Source organism: Tachysurus fulvidraco, chromosome 2 (genome assembly GCF_022655615.1).
Source record: "Tachysurus fulvidraco isolate hzauxx_2018 chromosome 2, HZAU_PFXX_2.0, whole genome shotgun sequence".
Taxonomy (NCBI): domain Eukaryota; kingdom Metazoa; phylum Chordata; class Actinopteri; order Siluriformes; family Bagridae; genus Tachysurus; species Tachysurus fulvidraco.
The window spans coordinates 29,983,711-30,010,851 of record NC_062519.1 but is presented as its reverse complement, the minus strand read 5'-3'; the positions used below and the strand labels follow the sequence as shown (position 1 = coordinate 30,010,851).

The 27,141-nt window shown below is 35.1% G+C and overlaps 2 protein-coding genes across 3 annotated transcripts; both read right to left on the bottom strand.

Annotated features, from left to right (window-relative positions):
• Positions 1–1,249: 1,249 nt before the first annotated feature.
• Positions 1,250–9,416, bottom strand: mpv17l2 (MPV17 mitochondrial inner membrane protein like 2). The gene is made up of 5 exons (XM_027160201.2): positions 9,048–9,416; positions 6,776–6,937; positions 5,339–5,415; positions 5,089–5,217; positions 1,250–3,868 (listed from the first exon to the last, which is right to left on the bottom strand). The coding sequence occupies exons 1-5, from the start codon at positions 9,232–9,234 to the stop codon at positions 3,785–3,787; spliced, it is 639 nt and encodes a 212-aa protein (XP_027016002.1). The 5' UTR covers positions 9,235–9,416; the 3' UTR covers positions 1,250–3,784.
• Positions 9,417–16,146: 6,730 nt separating this feature from the next.
• Positions 16,147–27,021, bottom strand: vtg3 (vitellogenin 3, phosvitinless). 2 transcript variants are annotated; one of them, XM_027160207.2, is made up of 27 exons: positions 26,885–27,021; positions 26,655–26,675; positions 24,713–24,864; positions 24,169–24,420; positions 23,920–24,081; positions 23,670–23,818; positions 23,314–23,464; positions 23,081–23,238; positions 22,550–22,715; positions 22,327–22,452; positions 22,019–22,237; positions 21,265–21,482; positions 21,072–21,169; positions 20,344–20,468; positions 20,147–20,245; positions 19,926–20,045; positions 19,598–19,787; positions 19,414–19,501; positions 19,142–19,327; positions 18,899–19,031; positions 18,645–18,813; positions 18,441–18,550; positions 18,310–18,354; positions 17,954–18,163; positions 17,266–17,405; positions 16,958–17,096; positions 16,147–16,691 (listed from the first exon to the last, which is right to left on the bottom strand). In XM_027160207.2, exons 1-27 carry the CDS (start codon positions 26,922–26,924, stop codon positions 16,614–16,616), a joined length of 3,744 nt encoding a protein of 1,247 aa, XP_027016008.1. In that variant the 5' UTR covers positions 26,925–27,021; the 3' UTR covers positions 16,147–16,613. The 2 variants fall into 2 exon arrangements, with proteins under 2 accessions (XP_027016008.1, XP_047666175.1); XM_047810219.1 differs by having other exon boundaries at positions 18,920–19,031.
• Between the last annotated feature and the right edge of the window lie 120 nt (positions 27,022–27,141).

Genomic DNA, 27,141 nt, shown 5'->3' with positions numbered 1-27,141 from the left:
CTGGAGTCACAGTCCATTATGCTAACCATTACACCATGAAAGTACCCCTTTACTGCCCAGGTATAATGTTTATTTTAAGCTACTGTCCTTACTAGTCCAAAATCAAAAAGAGGTTTGTATGGCCCAACAAAGTCAAGCTCATATGGCAATTTCACTCTGTAGTCTCCAGGGGGTCTCTGGGAAAAAATACCTATTTAGTTCACTTATACTATGTTCAATTTGAGCAATGTTTAGTGCTGTGGCCTATATATTACAATGATTTTAGAACAGGTAAAACAGGTATTGTTCTGTCACTAGCCCAAAATCATAAGGTGATTTTTATGGCAGAGTACAGACTCAATGAAGGAAAGCTCATATACCAAATTCACTCAGGGTCTTTGAGCTCAGGTCTCTGGAATCAGAGTCCAGTGTACCAATCAATACACCGGTAGAGATCCCCTTTAGCACACTGCTTATTTTTTTTTTTTTTGCTATTTGGCCTATATATTACAGTGATTTTAGATCATGCAAGATAGTTTTGTTCTTCCACTGCTAGCCCAATAAAGAGTGCTTTGTTTGAACTCTGGTCTCAGAGCCCGTTGTGCTAACAATTACACCAGCAAAGCTTCCCTTTAGAACACAACTATGTTTATTTTGTGCTATGCAGCCTATACAATACAATGATTTTAAAATGTGTATGATAGTTTCCTTCTGTCATTGTTAGCACAAAATCCAAGATCATTTTGTACAAACAGACTCCTGCCCAAACATGGGTAAGGTCATACACCAATTTCACTCTGTAGCCTCCAGTGGGATTTGAATTTGGTTACTGTCCATTTTGTTAACCATTACACCAGAAAATGTCCCCATTAGTACACTGGTATAATGTTTATTTTGAGCTATGTTTACTGCGCTGTGGCCTATACATTACAAAGAATTTAGGACATGGAAGATTTTGTTCTGTCAAAGCTAGCCCAAATACACAAAAACAGTATCCTGTTTTGTGTGTACATTTAATTTTACCATTGAGCAGAAGATCCTGGGTTCAAGCCCAAATGAAATCTGTTACTCCACACATCCCACATAAGCCTTTCTATGCTTGGCTCAATTGTGTATTGGTTTTCACATCTGGTTTACACACAGAAGATCCTGGGTTTGAGCGCCAGTAGAAACAATGATTTAAGGAGTATAACAAACAATGATTAGGTGTTTATCTAAAATAATCATGTCACACATTCCAATCTAATTCAAAGCCAGAAATAAAGGAAAATAATTTTGATGGTGAGTTTTATTATTACAAGTACATTTACAGTGACACAGATTTGTAAATTTTCTGGTAAAGCTCAACTTTAACCTGTGTTGAAAAAAATAGATAGACACAACTCTTCAACCCTCAGAAAATTGGGAAAAATAAAGAAAAAAAAACCAATTCACTCATATTTCACTTGCTGCAAATGGAGATTTTTTCTTCTTCAGTTTTAAATAGAAGATTTTTCTCGAGCAAATTATTTCTAAATACATCCAGAAAAATACACAATTGCCTTTAACACCATTTCTAGAAACCACGTAAGCAATTTGAATGACATTGAATTAAAAATATTATAATTGTAAATCACTTAAACACTGACAGTTAACACACACCAGAGCAGAAAGGATCATTACTATTTAAATAGTAAAATATTTTTTTACTATTATTTATTTTACTTTTACTATATCTTTGTACATAAAAGTACAGGACAGATATCTGTCTTCATGTTGAACATACACAGCATGTTTCCAGTAAATATCTGAAACAATTATAATAAATAGCAGGATCAGCATCCAGCCAATAAATACAAAAAAAAAAAAAGATAAAATAATAAAATAAAATTATTATTATTATTACAGTACACCACTGTTTTTTGTTACTAGGAGAAAGTGCACAAAGCATTTAGAAACAGTCATCTTTATTATTAGCACCTTTACACCTGCTGACTCATGTCATCAAATGATTCAATCAGCCAATCATATGCCAGCAGCAGCAGTCACCACCACCATCATCAAACCAAGAGCTTCAGTTAACATTCGGTTCAACTAACAGCATGTCAATGTGTGACGGGACATGTGACATGTGGACCATGGCATGGATATTGGTGCCAGACAGGCTGATTTGAATATTTCCATAATTGCTGATCTGCTGGGATTCTCACACACAACAGGCTCTAGAATTTACACAGAACCATGATCAACTTGACAGTTTTGAGAGAATTCTGAGGGGAGAGAGAGGCCAGATTGGCTTGAGCTAACAAGAAGGCTAGAGTAGCTTAAACAACCACCCTCGGCATCTCAGAGCATGCCAAACTGTGCTAACAATTCTTCCCTATTCACCAACATGTATGATGTGAACATTAACTGTAGCTCTTGTCTTGCCGCCGACACATGATTGCCTGATTGGGGAATGGCAGGAAGTGGAGGTATAAATGTGTTCTTAATAAAGGGAATAGTGAGTGCAAGTCCTCTCAGCAGCAGAGGTACTTGTAAATTAGTAAGCCTGAAAGAAATTAAGGTAAAAGAAAACAGACAAAATATCATTTCACACAAATCTTCAAAAAGTTGTATAACACAAACAAATCTTGCAACTGTTTTTTTTTCATTTGTAATAAATGTCTAAGTAATCAGAAATGCAGTGGAGGATCAATTCACTGAAACAAGTGGAAGTGGTGGAGTGTTACGAGTAAGTGATTAAAAGTCTCTAAAACTTCAGCTGCAGTTCACTGGGTATCAAGTTTGTTTCTAAATTTTAGAAGTTAGAATTTAGACATAAAAATACATAACTGCTTATTTATGAGTAAAAATTTGTTATTTTAGCTAGTTATGAGTAAAGTTGGTAAATGAGTTATGAGAAATGGCTTTTTAAATGGAGTAGCTTCAGGTCCACCTGGCTAGATTTGAAGTAAACATCATGGTAGCTCAACTAAACACTTTACCACCATGAAGAACAGAAAAGTAGTTCAGAATGCACAGTATGTCAACGCTTAGCATAGCTGGGCCACAACAGCAGAAAACCACATCAGGGTCAGCTGCAGTCTCACTGAAACTGGACAGATAAAAAAAAAGAAAAATCTTCATCTTGTCATTATTTCTGAAGCAGCAGATGTTAAGGTCAGAATTTGGTGTCAACAGCATGAATCCAGGTGGCCTGCGTTCTGTTTACGCTAGGCTGCTGGTGGTGTAATGTAGTTGGGAATGTTTCCTTGAAACACATTGGACCCATAATGACAGTCATTTAAATCCCACAGTACTGTTGCTGACCATGTACATCCTTTCATGAACACAATTGACTCTTCTTGTATTGGCACACAAAAGTCACCAGAGTTTGCAGCTGAAGTTTTCCCAGTCCCTGAAGCTGAATCCAGTGGAACACCTTTGCGGTGTGGAACAGGAGAGTCACAGCATAAAAGTGTAACAAAAAACTTGCACCAGTTATATAATCTATGTCTCATTCTTTCTTTTTCAATTTTATACTTTCTATTTTATTGGTTATTTATATTTAATTTTTTATCTTGTGGAATCCATGCCATGAAGAACTAAAGAACTGCAGCCTGAGAGCAAATGGAACTCCACCCACTGACAAAGAGTAAGACACATTCCCTTCATTAGTAAGAATGTGAACAGGTCCAGAGATTACCTGATACCAGCGGATCACCTTGATTTGAATAACTGATGTGAGTAATTAAGGCAGTTATATGTCTATGTACTAAAAGAATTACTCATACAAATATACTAATATTTAAAATCTGACATTAAAGCTGGAATTTGTTTGGGACTACAGTTTATCATCCAGGGCTGTCGCTGAAGGAGGAGACAATGAGGAGTCCTCTGGCACCAATTCATCAACATGTTGGCTATCCTGTTAAAAATAATAAAAAATAAATCAGGACAAAAAAATCAGATAAATAATATTAACCAAATGATGACCAAAGAAAAACTCTCTCATGACAAAGACAAAAAATCCAACAGGTGCAGCTAACAAACTGTTAACTTGTCAGTACACTAACTTTCAAGTACAGTATTTTCCGCACTATAAGGTGCACCTAAAAGCCTTAAATTTTCTCAAAAATCGACCGCGCGCCTAATAATCCGGTGCGCCTTAGGTGTGCACCGAGTTCCAAAAATCTGTAAAAATGTTGTGCGACTTTGGTAAGCGCTCCTCTTGATTGACTGTCGGACCGTTTCCCGCTGACACAGGGACGTACTACATACAGTACGTACGCTGGCAGCGATAAACCAATCAGAGGACATTACGTAATACGTACAGTACGTACGCTTACCTCCGCCACGCCTCTAGTAGGTATACTACCGGTATGTTGCAAAACAACATTTGTTTCTTCCTAACCATTATGCGCCCCACACTCCAGTCCAGTAGGTGGTGGTAAATGCACCTTAAGTTGGTTTGCCATCCGCCAATAAAAATCAGATGCTTACGAGGCACAATTCAAACTACACCTATCAGTTACATGGTTGTAAATGGGAATAGAGCAGCTGAAAGAATTCAACATCATGTATCTATGGTTCGGAAGTGGAGGAAGCAAGAAAATGAACTGCGCCAAGTTAAGAAGACACAGTAGATAAGGACTTTGATGGATTTTTGGGAGAAGATTGATTAAAAAAAAAGTGTGTGTATTGTTAAATAGTAGAATAAAGTTCAACTAAACTCACTGTTTTGTTTCTGTTACCTTTTTTGTATACCGTATATTTTAGCATGCGCCTTATAACATGGTGCACCTTATGTATGGGTTAAGTACAGAAATAGACCCCGTAATTGAGACTGCGCCTTATAATCCGGTGCGCCTTATGGTGCGGAAAATACTGTACTGTTTTGAAGCCATACCCTTTCAATATTTCAAAACAGGGGTCATGCTTTTCATTTGTCGTGTATACAAAACCATTGCATAAAAGCAATAAAGTACAGTGTTACCTATGGCCGAATCTCAGCTGTGTTGGTATTCAGTGTAATTAACACTCTTTTGTGTGATATTGCTTATATGTCCAACAACAACAATCACCAAGCATGTATAAAAATACAAAAACAGTAAAATAATTTAATAACCTTGGCCTTCAAAACCTTACCCTGTGCTTGAGATATGAGAGGTAGGTGTCCCATCCGAGTGTAATTGTGTTTACATACAACACCCGAAATTTGGCTGGCAAGAAGTAGAAGTTGATCATCTGTGCTGTCGGCCAAACACACCAGTCTGCCTAATGAAGGAATAATACGATGGTGTGACGTGTGTCTCTGTCGTCAATTATAAGTTGACGCTTTATTTATTTACATACAACTTTATCTTTGCTCAAATGATGATGGTCAGTCAAATCATACCTTATAGAACTCCCAGAATTTCCCTTTAAACTCATTGCAACCTTTGCGCCAGCCATGACCCTCCATCACACCCATACCTGAAACATACACACAGAGATAAAATGAAGTCGCTCTGGATAAGGGCGTCTGCCAAATGTTGGAAATGTAATGTAAATGTATATAAAAATACAAAGCAAACCACAATACTATAACATGTTGGATGCAATTTGACCATTTTTTTTTGGTAAGAAAGTGTATTAACACTTATATGGATACTGATACCTACATTATATTAGGCAAACATGGCATCAAGGAACATTTTATTCTCTAGTCAAGTCATTTTTATTGTCACATGACTTGACTAGAGAATAAAATGTTCCTTGATGCCACATTTGCCTTTTTGAACTTTTACCACTTGCTATATTGTTAGTTATATTGTTAGTTGTATATATTCTAGTTATATTGGTTGCTGTTATATGCTGCTAGCAACAAACTCCTGGTACTGATACATTTAGGATATAATGGTGCTCATAAAACATAACCATGAGGCCCTATACACTCTATTAAAGATCCGGTTACTTATATTGCAGAAAGAAGCTGCAATGCTTCCTCTTAAACAGTTTGCATTCTGGTTTTCTTAACTTGGTACCATAAATTAAATGTACATCCAGATTGCTCTCATTTCATGTCCACTGTTTATTATCATTCATACAGGTCAGTAAACTTGGGACTGCATTACATCCTGCAACACCTGGATAAATCTGGGACTTGTTTGTAGATTTCTGTTTGGCCTTCAACACCATCATTCCAGCTCTCCCCCAGAAGAAACTAACTCAGCTATCTGTTCCTACAGTAATTCTATCTGTCAGTAGCTCACGAGCTTTCTGACAGATAGGCACAAGCTAGTGAGAAAAATTCTGGGGAAATTCATGTCAAACAGCCGCTCCACCAACAATGGTGGCCCTCAAGGTTGTGTTCTCTCCCCACTGCTTTTCTCCCTGTTCACCAATGACTGCACCACTAATGACCCCTCTGTCAAGCTCCTGAAATTTGTGAATGACACTACATTCATCAGCCTTATAAAAGATGGAGACAGGAGGTTAAAGAGCTGGCTGTCTGGTGCAGTCACAACAACTTGGTGCTTAATACGCTCAAAACAGTGGATATGATTGTGGACTTCAGGAGATGATTTTTCAAAAATATTTTTTTTTTTACATATGTGTATATTCTTGGTAATCTCATCCTCTTGTCTCTGTGTACTGGAAGCATGATTCTGATACTAACACACCGTATTGAATGCTGATATTTGGGATGTTTTTTTCCCCCTCACACATTACCCAATCAGTACATCCTGACTGACACATGAACTGAGAATGAAAGCAGTTTACAGAACGAATATGTTATACAAAAGTACATTTAGATCATGCATTATGGCAGGATTTTACATAAACTCCATACCTATGAAGTACCACGCTCCAAAAAGTGGCGAGGCAACAAGCTGGTCTATCAGGACTTTCTTGGCAACGGCCTTTACAATTTTTCCTGGATATATCCTGTCCAACCACTGATACCAGTAGTGCATAAATGGTCCCATTGTACATCCAACTGCAAACATACGCCCTGGAAAACAGAAAAAGGCTTAAACAAAAGACTGAACCAGAGCTATACAAACAAAATCATTTAAAACTGAGCACATTACTGAAGCAACTGCATCTTATTGTTAAATAAAAAAAATGTTAATAAGTTTATTATTAAATATTGATTGTATTATTAAACATTTAAATAAAGAGTTTCTTGGATGTTTTATTATTAGACTATATTTTATGCCACAAGAAAGTATTCAGGACAGAGGAATGAACACTTTCTGGATTTATTTATCAGTTGCAAAAATGTTCTTTCTTCATGTAAATGTGTTTTGCTATGCAAAAGACAATGACATTTGACTAAATATGAAAATCAATACATTATTTAGTCAACATTTACTCTGAAAACAGCACCAGTGTATACTTAGAGACACTGCTGTTACATTTTAAACATGTTTAATGATTTTATTTATTTTATTTAAAAAAAAAAGGCCTACCAAAAAAAATCTACCACATTTCTTAAGCAGCCATTGGTCACTGCAATACCAGTTGAGAACTATCGACCAATCACTGATCACTACTGATTTATTTACATAAGAAAAGGGGTGGGGCTACCAGGCGGTGACGCGACGTAGTACGATAATTTTTCTTTTATATACTTCCAGTTCCGTTTGTTTCATTCTGAGACAATACTAGCCTTTTAAAATTCATACTCTAGACCAGGGGCATTCAATTAAATTTCTAAGAGGTCCAGTTACTAAAATTTCTTCCCAGCAAAGGTCCGAATCTTATATTGTGACTTAAAATAGTGTACCCTCATGTTAATAAAATCAATAACACACATACATTTCTATATAATTTATTGTTAAATTTCAAGTGTTTTCAGTCTGAACTTGTATGGCACTTGAATGGAAAACAATCCTGTAGTTGTCTTTACTACATGTCAAGTAACAGACAACAGACGCTGAATTTCTTCTGAATAAAATAAATAAAAAGTGCAAACACAGCTTTGTGCAGCCTGAACTTAGGGCCTATATTTCATGTAATGTAAAACATTCAGAATCTTCTGAATAAAATAAAAGTGCTTTTAATCTTTAAGAAAAAAATTAAACAAAAGACTTTTGAGCTGCCCCTTTTTTAAACATTAACTACATTAATAACACAGGAACCTCAGGCAAAAGAACATTTCAAGTAAAATAGAACAGGGCAGAATTGACTGAATAAAAGAAAAGTGCAGAGCTTTGAGCAGCTCCCTTTTTCCTCTCTCCTTTCCACCTCTCCTTACTCCCTTTCCATCTTCCGTTCCTAGTGAGAGAAATGGACATGTAACTGTCCTGCCAGCAGTTTGAATCTTAATTGTCCTGCCAGCGTAATTAGGTGCATTACTGCCACCTTCTGCTCTGGAGTATGGAACAGAAACAATTGTTTTTGGCTTGGCTTTTGATGACGCTCCTGTCGTAATAACTAGATTAACTGCGCATGAACGAAAGATTTATCTTTTTATTAATATCCAAGAGTTTATATAATCTTATAATATTAGATTATAATAAGGAAATGCTTAATATGATAATACTAGAATTTTAACGGGTCCGGGCAGACCCGTCACTCGGTCCGGATCCGGACCGCGGTCCGCCATTTGGTGATGCCCGCTCTAGACAGTAGAATACAAAGTGCATAGTGTGTATTATGTCATTTGGTGTACAGCTATAGTGTCTGGTGCCGTGACCAAAGTGGACAGACTTCATTCTGTAAGGAACAATTTATACAGGAGATGCTATTAAAAAAAACAAACAAACAAACAAAAAAACCCCAAAAAAAACAACAAAAAAAACAACAACTAGCAAACAAGCCCGGTGTCATATTCTATTCTACTTCAGAATTTTTGATACATTTTCTATATGCAAATAAACACGACGAATAAATAAACAAATATGCAAGTAAGCCGTTGACGTGATCACGTGTCTTCCAGTGACTTTTTCTATAATGAGTTAGCAAAACTCTTAGCAACACAAACATTTCCGGATTATAACAGTGCAAAATCTGTTAAACCGTCGTTTTCTAACACGCAGTAAAGTGAACAGAAAGCGATGATGAAATAAGGTGTAAATATGATATGACACTATATTACATATTATATCAGTTTATACCTGTGCGCTTCCAGTCCCGGCTCTTAGTCGGTGTCTGTCTCTTCTCTCTGCTCTGCTGAATGCAGTCCCCAAGAGCAAGCATTCCTCCACTACTAATAATGTTGGTCACAATCAAGTATTTCCCTGTAAAAAGCGGCTTCCAGTAGAAGGAGATACGCACGAGGAATTCTTTACTCTGAGGTATCATGACTAACTAACCTGTTGTGGCTCAAGAAGTGTAAAACATCAAAACCACAACAGACAATCACCTGTCTAACTAATGTAAACACAAAACAAAATAGAAACACACCTAACCGCACCTTGTCGTGATATTAGTTAACGTTAATGAATGGTTCATTTCAGACAGGAAACAGTAGTCGTTCATGAACTTTGATCACGATTTCAAAATAAAAGTTGTTCTAAACGCGTATTATGGGAAAAAGAAACATGATCATACCTGTGTGGTCATTAAAGATTTTCGTGATCATCTTAAAGTAACTAAACTCAGTTTTTTTTTACACATAAATATACTACCCCAACATAATAAACATTGACGTTTGTGAATTAACGGTTCATTTTGCCGAGAAGAAATCAATTTTCCATTTTTTTCTGATTTCAAAATAAAAGCCTTATTGTCAACGTTCGTCATGAAGCATTTAATCACGGCGACCCCAAGACTAGTACAGGATGAGTCATTAAAAAGTGACCAAGTACAACAAACAAATCAAAGTATCTCCAAAACGCTTTTCTTTACGTTAATGGTTGTATTGGTGTCCTTTACCTTAAGAGACTGATTTAAATAAATATATATAAATTGACAAATTCAGAAAATTGTGACAGGATTAAAAATACTTTTACCCCCCTGCTCTTCCCCCACTTACCATCATGGACAGCATTGTCACAGCAGAGGAGTCATTCAGATTCCTGGGAACCACAATCTCCCAGGACCTGAAGTAGGACATTCACATAGACTCCATTGTGAAAAAGGCCCAGCAGAGGTTGTACTTCCTTCGTCAGTTGAAGAAGTTCAACCTGCCATAGGATCTGCTAAAACAGTTCTACACTGCAATCATTGAATCCATCCTCTGCACCTCAGTGACTGTTTGGTTGAGCTAAGCCACCAAATTTGACCCCAGAAGACTACAGAGGGTAGTCTGGATTGCTGAGTAAATCATTGGCACAATTCTACCCACTCTTCAAGACCTGTACTTCTCCAGAGTGAGCAAAAGGACAAAGTCAATCACTCTGGAACCCTCGAATGCAGCACTCTCCCTCTTTGAACTGTTGCCATCTGGTCGACACTACAGAGCCCTGAACACTAGAATGACCAGACATAGGAACAGTTTCTTCCCTCAAGCAATTCATCTGATGAACAATTAACACCATGGAACACACAACACCTAATGGCACATTTCACACTTGCACTTTTGTACTAAGTATACTTCGATTGCACATTTGATACTTGCACATCTGTACATACAAATTTTATATATTGTTTACTTCAATTGCACATTTCGCAATTGCACATTTGGACATACAAATTGTATATATTGTTTACTTCAATTGCACATTTTACTCACACTTGCAAATTTGTACATACAAATTGCCTATATTTGTATATGTATATTTCAACTGCACATTTCACACCTGTAAATGTGTACATACAATTTCGTCTATACTGTATATGTCATTCTGTTACACTGTGGAGCTTCTGTCACTAAAACAAATCCTCGCATATGAAAACATGCCTGGCAATAAAGCTGATTCTGATTCGTAGCATTTAGCAAACCTCATTTCAAATGTCTCTTCTCATGCTGTTGCTAAACATTATGGCTCTCTCACACATGCACACACTGTGGAAAATAAACACATCTCTGCTGTTTGCTGTGCGAATGTAGGGTCCAGGTACGTGACAGAGGTCCAATATCATTTGGAAATATTTTCTACCCAAAAAACACTGTCTTTCTTCAAGATCTTTCAAACTTCATAAAATGCATTTTATCGTATAAAATGCCATTTGAATTTTTTGGCTGTTAAGCTGTGCATCTGTGAGAAATCCCTTTTGAACTATAGCATGCATCTTATTGTAAATGCTTCTTGAAGATTAAGTTTGATTTTTTCCCCCCTTGTATCTTAACTGTTACACATCATGACCTAATCTAAGAGAAGCAGTTTCACCCTCCATGGTTGAAAAAAAACCAACTGTGAATTTTGTAGCCTTCATACACTATAAAGCCAAAGGTTTGTGGACACTTACCAGTCATTTCCTTATGTGGTTCTTCCACAACAAAGTTGAGAAACATACTAATGTCTAGACGTTCAAATCTCTCTATGCTTCATCATGAAGATTTTCCTTTACTATACCTAAGATGCCCAAACCTGTTTCAACATTGGAAATGGTAGCTCAGTGGGTATAGATTTTGTTCAGTTCTGTTCAGTTTTATAAATGAGATAAAGTTTATTTAGTTAAGGGAACCGAATATAATAAATGTAGATGTAAATGAGAGTGGCATCTATCCAAGTGAGATCCAATAAAGACATAGTTTGCTAAGGTTAGGATTATCATGCAAAGCCCTTTCTTCCAACATCAATGCCTAACCACTAAAGCTCCACAGGCTATATCAAAATCTAGCGGTCAAAACAAACAGAACCTGACACAAAATGGTCTGCCAGTCAGGTTACGATGGATTCATCCATCTACATCAGCCAGACTTTCTTCTGCAACATCAAAAAACGTGCCAAATGGTGTCAAATGCAACTGAGAAAAGTCACAGTACATAATCCTCACTGTGTTGCCTGTTTCACTCTTTACTGGGATGTAATAGTTTTAATAATGTATTCAGACACATTTTGGCCCGGTTGTACCCTTACTATCAAGCTCATTCTGCTAATAGCTTTCTGTGTAGGCTTTATTCCACTAAAGAAGGTTTTGTTAGCTTTTTTCTAGGATGGAGCCATGGTGACATCTAATGGACCTTTATAGCAATGGCATGGAGTTTAAATTTAGTTTGATACCTCAGTTAAAATGGCAAAATGGTAAAATGTTCCTTTAATAGTCAAAGCATCTGATGGACAACCTAATTGGTATTAATGTATCGTGTTAAGAGCAGGTTAACTAATAATGTAGCTTATTGGCCGATATGCATTTGATATATAATACATTTTTAATAATTGCTTTTAAAAATAGTCTGATAAATTCACGGATGTTCTGATTAAATATGTGTAGTTTTTATTTAAAAAAATCTGAAAAACTATATTGTGTCATTATCTCACTTGTTATTCATATTACAAAACTGCAGGCTTTTCGGCATTGTTCAGACAAACATAGAACTTGAAAGTTTGCTTTGGTGAGAAGGGTATGCGGTTTAGTCTAATGGGCTATTATGATTATTTTAATAAAATGAGTGAGGCCATCACTATGCATACTTACTTTTTGAGTATGCATACTATGCAAACTTATTTTTTAAGTATGCATACTTATTTTTTAATTCTTTATTTTTTTAACATTTCTCCAATACCATGGTGCTACATAAGAACAAAGACAGAGCTAAGGACTTATTAAGCTTCAGTTTACACTGCAGATATATTTAGCTTCAGAAAAGCGAGTGCTGTGTGTATTTGTACTGATGGAACCATATTACTAATATTATGCATGAGAATTAAACTATACCGAACAGCGAATCTAGCGTTTCGACCCGTTAGCCAACTTCGACTGCTAGGTGTAAAGAGAAAACAACTCAGATTTTTAGTCAGTTAAAGTATAAAGCAAGCACCAGTGTGTAATTACATACTACAGTACATGCTGTCACGGCTGGTTGTGATTACACAACGTTACTTACAAAGAAACGCTCCTATCGTAGCTTTTCTTATTTGGCCACCGTACCCAGGGTCCCCCCCCCCCTTCTCCTCCTCCGCCTATGATAACGCTAGAGTTTCTCTAAAACAAACAAAATGGTGCCGTGCTTATCCCCCAAAAGCCCCTCTCATCGCGCGTGCACCATGTAAACAGTCTCCATTGCATCCACAGTGGACAGAATATAGTACAGTTCAGGAAACAATCCTATCCCAGATTTATCGGCGGGTATTAATACTCAGAAATCAGGTGAAATTGATATCAGTAGATGTCATAATAAGCATAACTTTTATTATAATTAGTAAACAGCTTAAATGGATTTAGTTTGAGATTCAAATGCAGTAACCTCGAGATACGAGTTTAATTCGTTCCGTGACCTTGCTCGTATCTCAAAGCAATTTTCACCATTTAAATTAATTGAAATCCCATTAATCCGTTCCATCTCGCAAAATTCCACTCCAGTTGTTTTGTTTATGTGTTTTGAATATGAAAAATGTACAGTACCTGTATTTATAAATGACAAATATTGTATAAAAACATACAGTAATAAAAGAGTATGTTAAAAAAAATAACCTGTTTTTACTTTACGGAAGATGCGCACGGAGGTTGAGGGAGGAGTAAACAGGCGGAGGAGATAGGAGGAATTTCACTTTCACTTTCGTTCACTTACACGCTACTGTACACTCATAATGCTACTTTACACTTAAATGGAACTTCACTAAACTTCACTAAAATTAACGAACTTAACTGAAATTCTGTCAGGACCACTTTGTCAAATGAGAATTTATTAGATGATATGCGTAGAGTGTTTTTTTTTTTTGGAAAATAAATGAATAAACGGATAAATAAATAATTAAATAATTAGAGAGAGAGGGAGAGAGAGAAAAATATATGGAGATTTATGATGTAAACTGATACAATGAACACAGGTTCTGGCATGGTGTAGTCGGGGTTGGAGAAGGGAGTTTAAATCGCAGCAGCAGCGAAGCGCTAGAAAGCGGCTCAATGAATGGGAATTTAATGTAGATGGTCGGGTAATATGGATGTCGTAACCGGATTGGTGTGCGTCGTGGACAGCTGATGCACGCTTGACGACGTGGCCTGCCAAAACTAACGCGATGCTTGATTTCTCTTAATTTAACCGAACTTAATTGCTACAATTTCTGTTTTCTTTACATTAATTTTGCTTAATTTTCTTCATCACTTTTTTCTTCACTTGTTTTGAAAATTACGGATCCGCAGATGGTCGGCACCTCACGCAGCCCCTTTTAAACTCTCCATAGGAAATGAATGATTTCCGGTTTATCGGCTGTCATTTGTCGTGTGCAGTGGAAAGGCGGCTTTAACCGAGTGAGATGCGGGAAGCTGACGTGGGGGAAACAGAGCACACGTGGTTGTAGGGGATCTTTGTTTTGGCGGCGGCGGCTCGGATGCTCGTACCTCAAGGCAAAAATTTGGTCGAATCAGACGGTAGCATATGCAATCAAACATACTAGCAATCAAACATAGCATATGTAGTTGAACTTCCAGACTGCATCCACTTCTTGAAATAATTTTTGCTCAGATCAACCTTCGCAACAGTTCCGAAACGGCTTTTTTTTTTCTCTCATCACCATCCGGATATTTTTCAGCAAAGGCTGTGTGTTTATTGTGGAAATGCCTAGCAACATTTGAGTTTTTTGCGAATTTTTCACCACATATTAGGCACTACTGGGAAGCCACTTTCGTCAGCAGTAAAACCAAATGAATCTGTCCACATGTTCTGTTTTCTTCAGAAACTTTTCTTTTCTTGCATGTATCCATGTTTGCCTACCTGGGGTTGAAAAGCTTGATCTGAATTGAATGGAATTTTCAATTTCGCGCCGGCGGATTTCGCAAGTCGGCAGTTATGACACATATTTTGAGCGACAAACAAATTAAATACGGTTAATTTTAATGTTACAAGAGCATCATAATCTTAGAATTTAGAATTCAATTTTTAAAAAAACTAACTAAATAAAATAAATTTAAATTACATATTTATTTTCCAAATCTACGGGTTGCTGAACTCAAATTCATTAATGCACATGTTTATTTTTACATTTCTGTAGATTTGACCAGTATTTTCTACTTTGTATATTTAATCCAGGAAGTAAATGCAGTGTACTTCAGTATAAATACTGTAAATACACACACGCATGTTTTAGTGATTTGTATCATAGGATATAAGTATTTTTATGTCATTGACTTTTATGTTCGTTTAATCTAGCTCATTTTCGTGGTCAAGGTCTGTCTCCATCTAGTGGCAAAGCCTATAAGAACATCTATTAAAGGTGCCACTTATTAATAGCCATATTTACCTTGTACGTCTTTGGATACTATGTTTCTAACTACAAACCTTGGGTCAACTTGTGCTCTATAAAAAGTTTGACTTGACTTTTTTATGAAAATCATTACAATTTTAATTATCCTACTAAACATTGTGACTGACATAATCAATTTTGCTGTTAACCACCTATAATCACTTAGAACTGTCATGTCAAGTAACCTTCAAAGTCAAAATCCCTTCTGGCTCCACCTCCATCATGGGTACATGCAGTAATAGGATGCATGACCCTGCAAAAGCTATAAACTTTGGCTCATATTGATGGAAAGAATGATCTCAGAAAGCTCCTAATTAAGCTTAAAAATGTCTCACTAGGATCCTTAGCTTAAGAGTAATTCAGGACCAATCTCTGAGCAACTCTGAGAAAGGAAAATACATAAACGTTTATCTTAGAGAGAAGCCAGGGCTGACCCCATTGCTAGGTATGACATTCTTTTGAAGACTGTGATTTGTTATAAAATATAAAAAAAATTGGCATTTTTATAATATTGTCTATTATAAACCTTCACTTTGTCTCTATTTTAAGATAGCTGAGGCTATATCGTGTAGGGATTACGTTCGTGACCGATCATATTAGGTATGCTAACATCTGTATGTTACAAATGACAGTGCAGAAATGTCATTGTGCCCACATTTTAAGTAAAAACACCCACATTTCTAAAATCTTCATAGAATTTCGTCACTAGAATTAACTCTTTGCACAAAGAACTTACATGAATAGAGGCCCTGTTGTTTAGGCTCTAAAAACGGGTGTTTGTGTGTGAGGCTACTGTCATGGAAACACATTAGTGGTAAAGAACAATATTTTCGATTGGTAATAAGATAAATGATAAATAAGATAAATAAGATAAATGCAAGAAGTGTTCAGGTTGTTAAGCATCAGTAAGAAACCCACTAAGTGATTTGTTCACACATATTTATTTCATCATTAAATTCTCCACACTGAGCATACAGGAGCATATTTGTGATAGAATTAATGAAGATAAAATTTTAAAGCATGATGTAGAGGATTGTTACGAAATGTTTCAGCACACTGCAAAGAAATGTTCAAGAAAAGTCTGTAATGTAAATGTATTGAATCTTTGAATGATCATACACAAAAAAGAGGGATGCACTATTTTAACCCATTAATATATTAATTTTACGTTGAGGGAAAAACAACCAATTTAAACAGGAACATTATTTGAACAGAAATTAGACATCTTATAAATTACATCAAAATTATTCAAATTCTAACATTTCAAATGAAACGACTGTATTAATTAACAACGATTTAGCAAATAATAGATGTTAATGTTGTATCTCTTCTGACTTTGTTGGAAGACACAGTCAGTGTGGTGTGCTATCCATTGTAAAGTTAAAGCAGTGGCTATGCAGGACATATTGCTTCACTTTTAATTCCTACACAATCAAATAAATAGGAGATTCCCTGTCGATACACAGTTAGCTGTTGGAGAGAAAGGTTAACTTTTAGTTGTGTTTATACAAATATTTCAAATGAATGTTTCCTCAAAGATTTCTTTATTTGTATTTCTATTGATGTATGCTTTTAAATAATGTGAGGAAAAATTTTTATCAAGTGAGACATAAATCAAATGTACCAGACACATAACTGCATAATAATAGAAATAATTATGGAATTATTGTAGGAAAAAATTCTTTCTGAAAGCAGTATGTCAAACTTAGAATGAGAAACATTGTTTATGTCTTTACCTCTGGAATTTTGACTTCAAGATCAAATCCTCCTTGAGCCAAAGGCAGAAGTGTAGCTGAAACTTCACGTTCAGTATTTTTCTCATGTTTCTGACTGAACCCCCAGGCATAGGATGCACCTGGGAAGTACTGCTGAACGCTATAAAGAATTCATTGAAAACATGTAATGTGCATAAGCAGTTATAATTACAGTTATATTTATAAGCCTCATAATTGCAACAATTTAGTAGCCTTTGCACTAAATCCTGTGGTATAATAGCAAAGAATTTTACAGAGATATACTGTAATACTCCAAGTGAAAGCCTTACCTTTGGCCAAATGTTTGGAGAAATGCTGGAACATTTCCCCAGTTCATTTCTGCAATGATAGTGGGCTTTGATTCTTCTTTGACAGAAACCTTTACTGCTACTTCATATGACTGACACTCAGCTCCCCATTTGAAGCGGGTCTAAAAAATATATAAGAGATTAATAAGACAAAACTATTACAGAGAGTGAATTGCTGTTGCATTTGTATACTATAAATGCATTCACCATTATATTTAAAAATCCAAACATTTCCCTCTACATGGGACTGACAACTAGACAGTTATTTTATCATATGAAGTTAATTTTATTAAAAAAAAAACTATATATTTTTTTTCCAAAACACAATTTACCTGCACTGAAATTCTTCTTGTATACATGCATCTTCCTAATTACACACAAGTAAAATTCTAGCATTTTAAACTACCAAAAATAGCATTAAAATAAATAAATAAATAAATAAATTGATTTTACATATACAGAGAAAAATAAACATAAATAAACAGACAGAAATGAATATTGTTTTCCTTTGCTATGATCCTCTGGATTTAATGTGGCATTGTGAAAATCTCATATATGGTTACACTATGTAATTTCTTGTTGTTGTTGTTATTATTATTATTTCTTCTATGAAGCTCCCCTTTGACATTTTTCTTCTTCATATCTAATAATTCGCTTCCCGTTTTATTACCATAGCTCCTGATTGAATCTTGTCAATATCAGCATCAACACATATTTTCCAGTTGGCCTCTTCAGCAGCCTCAGATATAATGATTTCGATTTCATCCTTCTTTGTGTCTGGTGCATAATACACCATGGCCTCATAACCCAGTGGGTTCACATTAGTATTGAGAGCCAGCACTTTCACAATGATCACAGGATCAGGAGTGACATCAATACCCTACAGTATAAAAACATACATTACCAACTGCAGTTGAGGTTATTATTATTATTATTATTATTATTATTATTATTATTATTATTATTATTATTATTATTATTATTATTATTATTATTATTATTAAGTGATATGGTTTAGAAACTTACCTTAATTTTTTTTAATCTATGTATCAAGGTATATTTTTTTGTTTCCTAAATGCAAAGAAATAGATCTCTTAATAGTCCTAATAGTGCTAGTGTGCCAGTAAAAAAAATAAAATAGAACATTTTTACAATACCTTGGATTTTTCCTGATTGACATTCATCCCTGGACTGTAGTGTGAAATGTGTTTATGAGTCCCAGCACTGATCTGGATTAAGATCTTTTCTACAGGCTTATCAGGGTTGACTTTTAAAATATGTATTAGGGAAATGCTGTGTTAGCTAAAACCACACAAAGTGTTTAATGCAGTTTAAAAGATCCAGTGTGTGATAGAACATACCTGGTTGGAGTTGACATGCAAATTCAGTGTTTCCTAAGAAGTAGTAAAGAGGGAGGTCTTTAAGGTTTTGGACCCGTGTAGCTTCTAGATCAGTGCACACTGCAGCTCCATAAGAGCTTAATTCTGCACAGTACTTCAGTTTTGGTTGGAAGATCTCCAGTGGTCCTACCTGGTCCACAGAAACACGTTACAGATTTACTGGATATTAGGAAAATGTCTCTTTTGACTAAGTGGTTTTGTAATATACATGGTACTTGATAATCTTTGGAACTTTCTGAGTCTTTCTCAGTGAAACGTTGCTCTGGATCTCTGCGCTCTGGTATCATAGGAGTCATTTTAGCCAGCGATGGATCTTCAATATTTCTTGACACTGCATATATGTTGAATCTGTAGAGAGAAGAAAAAGCTGCAGTATTTAAGGATTTATGACATGGTTGAGAATTCAAATCCCAGCACTACTAGTGCAAATCACTGTTTTACTCTGGAGTAAAACATACTTGAGTTTGAAGAACTCTGTTGTTTTTTTGCATGGAGGAAAAGTGACTTCATAATTTTTCTCCTTAAAGTTCTTTTTAAAGCTAGCTCTCCAAGGTAAAGACATGGTTGTCTTGCCAGTCAGCTGGACACCAGACTGAAAGAGATCTGTATTGATCCCATGGAAAACAAAATAATCCATTGCCACTCTGAAATAAAATATGAAGTCATTATTTATTTGTGAATTAAGACCTACAAATCAAATCATTGTTTAAGAAAATGTTTAAAAAAATACCCAGCAAATCCATCTGTTTCCACAAAAACATCAGTATTTAACAGCTCCTGTAAACTTTCCTTTGGAGGTGGGTCAATGTTAGCTTTTGCTGAAATGATAAAAATATTGCAGTCTGTGTCTTAGTTGGATGTTTTCTTTTATAATATAAAATAATCTAGATAAACCAGAATAAGAACAGTATTACCATTTACAGTAATAGCTGGTAATGTAGAATAATATTTGCTGATTTCAACTGGTAGGCCAAGACAAGTTGGTTGAACAAATCTGGTTTCAAACATAAGGAATGATTTTGTCCAGTGCCATGATATTCCTTTTTGTAGTTGTTGAATAAGAGGCCAGATTATATTGTCGTTATTTGCAGTAAGACTCACAGACTTGGGAAATAAGAATTTTATTTAAATTCTCAATAACAACAATAAACGTACATAAGAAATACAATACTGCAAACAAATGTTTTATTTCATTCAATATGAAGAGTCTAATATGAAAAATAAAAAATGTTTATCACTTACCTTTAGGACCTTTTGAACAAAATCTTGATTTAAGTCAAAAAACGAGACCTCTTGACCAAATAATCTCAAAAATACTGATAAAAGGGGTTTATTTTTAGGGAGTGACTGCCAATCTGAAAGCTTTAAAAGGTAATGGGCAAATGATTCAGTTTTGTCTGAAACATCAGTGAGAAACAACACAGCCAAATATAAAAAAAAAGGATGCAAACTAATTTACTCACAATTTTCATAATAGCTGCAAAATCAGTAACTCCAAAATCTTTGAAAATACCAGGTCTGTCTTTAAATAACTCATTGAGACCTTCTGCACGAACACCAAGCTGTGAATTTATGGATAGAAATTCATTAGTCACAACCTTTACAATGTGAAAGAGAATGAGTCATTGTTAAATGATGCCAAAATGTGGAACTTAATTACATCAAGCGTTTGAAATACTCTTCCAATGAAGTAAAGCTTTCCATTTGAAATGATTTCTGTGGGCAAGACACTTGTACCATTTTTTAGCAAATACAGCACTCTTGATGTGCCCGTCAAAAGGTCATCTAATGATGAAAACACAACACAGTCATATAGAAACAAGATTTGATAAGCAAAATTTAAAACATGACCGAAAAAAGGTTGTTACAAAAAATAATCAACAACAGTGTGGCCAGTGTCTGATATGAAGCCAGTATTGATTATGAAAAATGGTTGATTGATTTTTATGAATAGATTTTTCCTATAACAGAAAATCCTGAAGTTATTTACTATATTTATTAAGTGACACCATACTTTTTAATGGTTTGGTTTTAAGGTGAGATATTATTCATGTGCCAACTTTTTACTTCAGTCAATCAAAGTTGGAATAAGCATTCAATACTATGCTACAATACAATTTCCTTTAAAAAACAACAACTAATAAGCCAAATAACCTGAGTGGACATCGTCTAACCAAATTGTATTTTTGTATTTAAAAAACAAAAAAAACTCCATCTCTAATATTATATAAACAATGGATGGAACCAGATCAGATCTGAGAATTCAACAGTGATGTGGTATAATAAAATATAGACCTGCTGTAGATAATCATGTTTAAATTAGGGACTGTGAATGTAAAAGTATGTGAAACTGCCAATAATGCCATACAAACTTTTACTCCAACTTACCTCTGAACCAGTCATAATGTAGTGCATTACTTAATCGATAACTCAGCCTGCCAAGCTTCTGAGAAAGTATTTTTACTGCGATGTTACAAACAGTTGAGCTATGTGAGAAACGGTATAAAAATTTAATATAGAATTTGAACACCAATTATATTAACCATAGTAATAAACTAAATAAAAAGTATAGTGCTCTTACAGGTAATGATCATCGGGGAGGCGTGACCTTGCTATGCCTCTGAGTTGTGAGTAAACAAAGCTTGCAACTTGGAGGTCTGTCTCGTGGAGCAGAAGCTCAGTCAGTACGGAGATCAGAGCTAGAGATGGCTTTGTCTCCAGTAGGATGACAGATGCTAACATTCTGATTTCATCTGCAACAGTTTTTTGTGCAAATATGGTGAGGACAATATCCTGGACCTGAATAACAGAATATGAAATGTAAGCTTTTCATCATGGCTGCTGTTCAGAACTCATTCTTGGAGGTAAAACAAAGAAGTTCTCAAGTATATGACAGTAAGATACTTCAGATATGAGCAGTTTTATAATTAATACTGTTAGAAACATGGTAAGAAGACAGTATACATTTAAAACATTTGAATGAAAAATCTAGTGCTCTGATTGACAGGAGAGAGAATAATTCCAACCTCTCCAATCAGAGAACAGTGCAGTTAATATTCCTTGTATGAAAGCTCAGCAAGTTTAGCAGTATACAGTGGGGAATGTGCAATCATTCATTCATTAATTCATTAATTCATTCATACATTCATTCATCTTCAGTAACCATTTTCTCCTTTGTCACAGCTACAAGGGTATGATGACTTATACATTTTGCATGATGGAAAATTAAGATTCAGCATCTCTCAGTTTCCAAGCAAAACTTCAGAGCTACTACTTCCAGAGCCCAGGGGGGAGTAATGAATTTGGACCTAAAAAGTACGGCTGGTGATTCTTACATTATGTGGATCTCTGATGGCGAGGTGTCTGAGGGTCTGCACAGCCACACTCTGAACCCTAGTGGGGAGGCTATCAGCTTTGAAAGAGAATCCAGGAAGGAACTTCATTATGGTCTTAAGACTTAATGGATGCCCAGCATTTCCCAAGGCCTTCAGAGCAATCACCATGTCTTCATCAATGCCTTTAGTGAGTCCATTAGTGGCCATATCGAGCAGCGGCTGCAAAATGAGAAGACAGCTAACATAATTAGCACACACCAGCAGACAATCTGATAAGAAGTGGCTTTATAGAGTGGTTAATGTCAAACCTGCACTGCGAGAACTGGGCAGGGATTCACACTGTCACACAGCCTGTATACCAGAGAACTGTATGAAAGGATCACAGTGTTCCATAGCATTACATGAGACTTACTAAACGGGATGGTCAAAAATTCCTATAGGGGAAATGTTGACATGAGGAAGGTCATTGAACACAATTTTATTAGTATTATATGTCTGATGTGACCCAACACTACCCAGTCATTACTGTACCTTTGCCATTTCTACTAAGTCAGATTCAGCAGATAGATGGTTGAATGCCACAAGAACTGCCTGTCCAGCCTCATTTGCAGAAATGTCTCCAGCATTGAATCTGTTCTTTAGAAATTTGAGTATTCTCCCATCTGGCACCTCAACAACTGTATCCAGAAACCATCTCCTAATAATAACCATCGTAAGGATATCAGGAAAACATAAGGAGCTTTCAAACAAAAATAAATCTCTGGTTCTTCTTCTACAGCAAATGTGTTAAACATATGGCTTCTAGGCTGAGTCTGGTTCATTAAAGGTTCTAATCCAACCTGCCAAATTAATAGAGAATTTTATTTATACATTAAAATCATAATCATTAAAATTATCTGATCTATAGGTGATACATATTTTATATTTTTAAAATTTGTTTTGTATTCAAAATGCACCTCATAGATAAATGCCAATAAAAGAACACATTTAAGGGGAGTTTTTGATGTGTTATTAATCCATTCCATTTGACACAACTGGTCTACAAGTAAAGCAAATAAATACCTGTGCTCATCATTTACTGAGAGCTGTTTCCACAAAAGCTCCAGATCTTCATGACTAGTTGCACGAAGCAACTGAATAAGCTCAAGAACATCAGCACTTTTATCAGCATCCACTTGGTAGATATGAGCCTGAGCCAAACTTTTGACCAAGTCTGCAATCTGTAGGGATTAAAATTAGTCAAAGCAACTGTAAAGGTTTACACTTGAACTATATGTCTGATTTGCAACACTAACCCTAGGGGCTGGGTCAGTTAGACTGATCATCAGAATTGGCATTGGCCCCAGACCTTTCTCTGCCTTGTAAATCAGATTTCCTCTGCTTTTCACCTGACCTGTCACAGGTTTACCAGCAATGGCAGACTGTTTGAGTAACTCAATGTTCCAGCTGTACATGAAACACACAGTTTGCAGATGTTACATATTAGTATTAGCTTTTTACAACAGTGGTAACCAGAAAAGCATCTCAGGTTGTACAGTATTCACAGCATGTCAAGACTAAGGCTGATGGGCAGAATCTGAGACTACAGTGGGGAGGAAACAAGGCAGGTCAGGTTTGCCAAATCCTCAAGAAACACATGGATAAAACTTACATGGCTTTCAGTTTAGAATTGCCACCCTTCACATTGAATGGAGAGAAGTAGTGCCTTTCTTGTGCAGATGCCTTTGTAATGAGACCACCACTTCCCACAGACTTTATTGTATATGCATATTTCACAGTAGCAACCACATTTTCACCTCTCTGTAATTCAACATAAATGAAGAAGACATGTATGAGTTCTTTGTACTACTTCATAGTATACACTTTATTTTTTGCTGCATTTTATGGAAACTAATACACACCTCTCTGCTCATTTTACTTTCTTGGGCCAGTGCCATTCCTTGATATATTTCTGCTTTTTGATGGCAGTTTTTAATGTCAATGCTTTGGGTAACGTATAATTCATTATCTGCTGCATTCTCTTCAATAACATAAGCACTGTGACAGATACCATGAATTCCCACCTGAGAAGAAATAATAACAAAAGAAACTTGTGTGGTATTGATTAACTTGTCAAATAACATGACGCTGATGACATGAAGGTTTCATACCTCATCAAGCTCATAGATCTGCTGGGTGGTTTTGACTGTAACATGCAGGAACTTTAGAATACCTCGCACTATGTTCACAATCGTGTTGGAGACGTCAGGTGCTGTTTTAATGTCAATGACTTGTCCTTTTGAGTATTCAAAAGTGAAGGGTTTGGTGAGTACTGTTGCCAAATGTTTAGTAAGATGTGGTGAGACTTTAAAAGAGTCCTCTCCTGGGATTCCATTAAACTCCTCAAATGATACTTTGGTGATCTATATTATTAATTGAGTAACAGGAATTGCTCACAAATGTTAACCACAATAACATTAGCAGAGAAATTTTACTGAAAGTTAATTATTATGAAATTCTTATTTACTGCTTATAATGATATTATTTTTGTTTACATGCATAATATTGCATTACTAATACTAATTATGCTAATCATGTTAATTATCGATAGTTTGATCAATATTAATCTATCAATTATTGATAGATTAATAGTAAAATGGATATAATTTTACATATTACATGGAAATTATTACATTATTATGACACTAAGCATACCTGAAATAAAAATGTTTGTATTGATACTCCAATGATTTTAAAGTTGCACTGTAGTTTTACTCCAGACTCAGCCAGGCCTGGTGTATCTTGCCCAATATTCACCACTCCTTCATATTTATATTCATATGTCTTTTGGGGGTCCAAGGTGGGCTCTGAAATGATTGCAAGTAGAATGAAGATGCAGAATAAGCAATAAGTGAAATGGATTATTTTACAGCAGTTTTTTATTCAATTCAATGCAAATCTATTTCTATAGCACTTTTTACAATTGACATTGTCTCAAAGTGGCTTTACAGAACATAAACATAGAACACAATGTTATTATAAAGAATATTATAAAGACTAATGAAATACAACATTTAAGATTAATATTAGATATATTTAAATGTAATTGTATTTATCCTCAATGAGCAAGTCTGAGGTGACTCAGGCAGCAGTGGTGAGGAAAAACTCCCTTGAATGGTAAAGGGAGAAACCTTGAGAGGAACCAGACTCAAAGGGGAACCTCATCCTCATATGATCTGCTACACTGCTATTGTAAGATTTGGAAACATTATGGATGTAATTTAAGACCATAGTCAAAAAATCTTCCTCAAATATTCTTGTTACCTTAAGTAGGTTCTTATCCATTGTTATCTGGATTATTCTTTGTGTATTAACCTGCCTTGTTATTCTTGCAAATGGACCCTAATGACTCATCTAAGTCCTTTTTGTTACACAAGGGTTCACATAGTGACATGGATCCAAGTAGTTATACAAGACCTCCATTCAGTCCTCATAAATCAAGGTCAAATACTGAGTAATCGTGCATAGCAATCAAATTTCCACTGCAATGGAGTAACTCATCTGGGCCTGCAAGAAAGAAACTTGTTAACCTTCACAATCACAACCAAGCCCATGTGAGTAACTAAAGCTAACCAATGAACCACTTATTCCTTTGTATTTTCTTGGATAACAAATGTGAAGGCTCTAATAGGAAATGCGATTTCCTTACACAGTTTTGAATTTTGTTTTTAAGTGCCTCTGACATGTTACATTTCATAACAATCACAACAATTCTCTCTTTGTGGATACATTATGTGCATTTACTTTTACATTTACATTTAATGAGATGTCAATTGTATAATCATGCAACGGACACATTTTAGTTTGATCTGATTTTTAAAAAAACAAAATGGTTACAATATTTCCTGGTCTCCCATAAACCAATATTTGGTCAGTATGAACCGGCTATGTGTACTTATTTTAGAGGCTATTTTATCAATCACTGACCAATCACAGCACAACTTTCTAGGTAGGTGTGGTCAAAGGTGTGGATAAGTTCTTCAAAAGTGTCTTGACAAACTGGCCATGTCAAACACATTGTTTTGTAGACATGGCCCACACACAGTGGTTCAGAATTCACCTTTCACCATGTCAGAGATTCTGTATATATGATACATGCTATCAACATCAACATCACCACCAACACCACCCCCACAACCAAAAACATAATAATAATAATAATAATAATAATAATAATAATAATAATAATAATAATAATAATAATAATAATAATAATAATAATTCAATAATTATTATTAATAATAACAATAACAATAATAACAATAATTATTATTATTGTTATTATTGTTATTGTTATTATTCAATAATAATTATTGAATAATAACAATAACAATAATAACAATCATAATAATAATTATTATTATTATTATTATTATTATTATTATTATTATTATTATTATTATTATTATTATTATTATTATTATAGTATGTTTTAATGAAATGCCATTGCATTGAAATGCAATGTGCCAAAAACAATCATCTATTTTAAATATACTTTATATATATTTTAGATATACTAAATGTAAATTTAAATTTAAATTTACTTAAATTTATATTTACTTAAATTTTTAAAATGATGGTGAATATTGTTACTTACCATAGTTCATGCTCTCGCTTGCTGGCAGAACAAAAAAATAAGTCTGATTTAATGTCTGTTTTAAGTAAATCCTCACGGTGTAGAAAAATAGACCACAAGCAGCTAAAGCATTGCTAGTGCACTCAAACATAAATATTCTTGTTCAAATACGTGACAAAATGGCATGAATTATCAGCAATTTACAGTGATACTATTTACAGCATAAATGTTTATGTTTATAAGATACTTACCAGCCAAAGCCACAAAGAGACAGAAGAGAATCCACCGCATGCTGAGTGCCAAAAGTGAAATCACCTGATTAGGCAGAAGCTTATATATGGCTGAAAATCCTCCCTCTCCTCCCTTTTTTATCTGCTTGATTTAAGATGATATGACCTGCTAAAATTCTCCTTGATGTTACCTATATTAATGTATGCAGATGTACAGGTTAAAATTTTAAACCTTAAAAATAAATTTGAAGACAAAACACAGTTTAAGAAGAAAGGAT